This window comes from Telmatherina bonti (assembly GCF_933228915.1).
Source record: "Telmatherina bonti genome assembly, chromosome: 1".
In the NCBI taxonomy this organism is placed as follows: Eukaryota; Metazoa; Chordata; class Actinopteri; order Atheriniformes; family Telmatherinidae; genus Telmatherina; species Telmatherina bonti.
Genome location: NC_136619.1, coordinates 23,298,738 through 23,300,512, shown reverse-complemented (window position 1 = coordinate 23,300,512; position 1,775 = coordinate 23,298,738). Strand labels below are relative to the sequence as shown.

Sequence of the window (1,775 nt, the reverse complement as noted above, 5' to 3'; positions counted from 1 at the left end):
GTTTGCTGAAGTAACTCAGCATCTTTAAGGAGTAGCTAAACCAACTGGGAAGATAGGACACACTCCTGTAGTTCACCGTCTTCATGTTGTTCAGATTAATTTTGGGAAGAGCGGATCAAGCGCAGAATAAAAAGTCTTAGGCCTGCCGGGAAACAATGTTTTGTTAACGAATTCATGGATTCCCGTTCAAGTCAAGCTGGATCAATAAAAAGGAGGAGGACTTGGGTGAGGAAAGGACTTCTTCACATGGAAGAAAGCGCCAGCCAGCTCTTATCACCACGGTGCGTTCCTTTGCTTTTCCCTCCGCGGCTGAGAGACGTTTAGGCTGCTTAGTGGCTGAAATGAGCAACACGTCAGCTTATGTGGATATTGGACAGTCGGCGCCTTAATGGGCTACAGGATTTCACACGTGTCTGGATAAACGATTTGATTGTTTTACTTTGCTGGGAGGCAACTCCAGCAGCTGATGCCGGATCGTCCTCCGAGCAACTTATGAAACTTCCACCTTCGCACTTTTCTGCAGGAATATAAGCAAACCAGAATATCTGTCAATTATTAGGCAAAAAGTAAGATATGGAAATGAATGGTTCCATGCATTACCCCTCTATTCTCCACATGGAGTTCAACCCACTAAATGACTTTATGGAAGAAAACGAGACCAACGCAACCACCGGGGAGCGAAACGTGTTTGGTTGCGTTCAGATTCGCATCCCCCAGGAGCTGTTCTTGGCACTGGGACTCATCAGCCTTGTGGAGAATATCCTGGTGATTCTGGCCATAATAAAGAACCGCAACCTGCACTCGCCTATGTACTATTTCATCTGCTGCCTAGCTGTGTCAGACATGCTTGTCAGCGTCAGTAACGTTGTGGAAACCATATTCATGCTTCTTAATGACCACGGCCTCCTGGACGTGAACCCCGGCATGTTGCGCCACCTGGACAACGTCATCGACGTGATGATCTGCAGCTCTGTTGTGTCCTCACTCTCATTTCTATGCACAATCGCCGCAGATCGCTACGCCACCATCTTTTACGCGCTGCGTTACCACAGTATCATGACCACCCAGCGCGCAATCGTCATCATCGTGGTGGTCTGGCTGGCCAGCATCACTTCCAGCATCCTCTTCATCGTGTATCACACCGACAACGCTGTCATCGTGTGCCTCGTCACCTTCTTCTGCACCACTCTGGTATTCAATGCCGTGCTGTATCTGCATATGTTTCTCCTGGCGCACATACACTCGCGGCGCATCACCGCCTTCCACAAAAGCAGACGCCAGTCAACGAGCATGAAGGGAGCAATCACCCTCACAATCCTACTTGGGGTTTTCATTTTATGTTGGGGACCTTTCTTTCTTCACCTCATCCTCATCCTCGCCTGCCCCACCAGCCCCTACTGTAACTGTTTCTTTCGAAATTTTAATCTTTTCCTCATTCTAATCATCTGCAACTCCCTCATTGATCCGCTCATCTACGCCTACCGGAGCCAGGAGCTGCGGAAAACCCTGCAAGAACTGGTCCTGTGTTCGTGGTGCTTCGGTCCGTGACACTTTGTTCAATAAGGCAAAAAAAAAAAAAAAGAGCAAACTAGGTTGTCAATATTCAGAGCTTTGGTTGTTTTTGTCTGCAGCCAGCTGAAGCTGAAACAAGTCGTGATAGCTTAATGTTTTATCCCAAGCGCGAGACCACACCGAACGGTTTGATGCTAAATCTTTTAGAAGACTTTTGTGCGTCGACGTGGAATTAGAGTCATTTTTATTTTACGCTTTAACTT

At 47.5% G+C, this 1,775-nt stretch overlaps 1 protein-coding gene across 1 annotated transcript; it reads left to right on the top strand.

Moving 5' to 3' along the window:
• Positions 1-573: 573 nt before the first annotated feature.
• mc1r (melanocortin 1 receptor) lies at positions 574-1,548 on the top strand (the record flags this gene model as incomplete). Its single annotated transcript, XM_079238877.1, has 1 exon — positions 574-1,548. The coding sequence occupies one exon, from the start codon at positions 574-576 to the stop codon at positions 1,546-1,548; it is 975 nt and encodes a 324-aa protein (XP_079095003.1).
• Between the last annotated feature and the right edge of the window lie 227 nt (positions 1,549-1,775).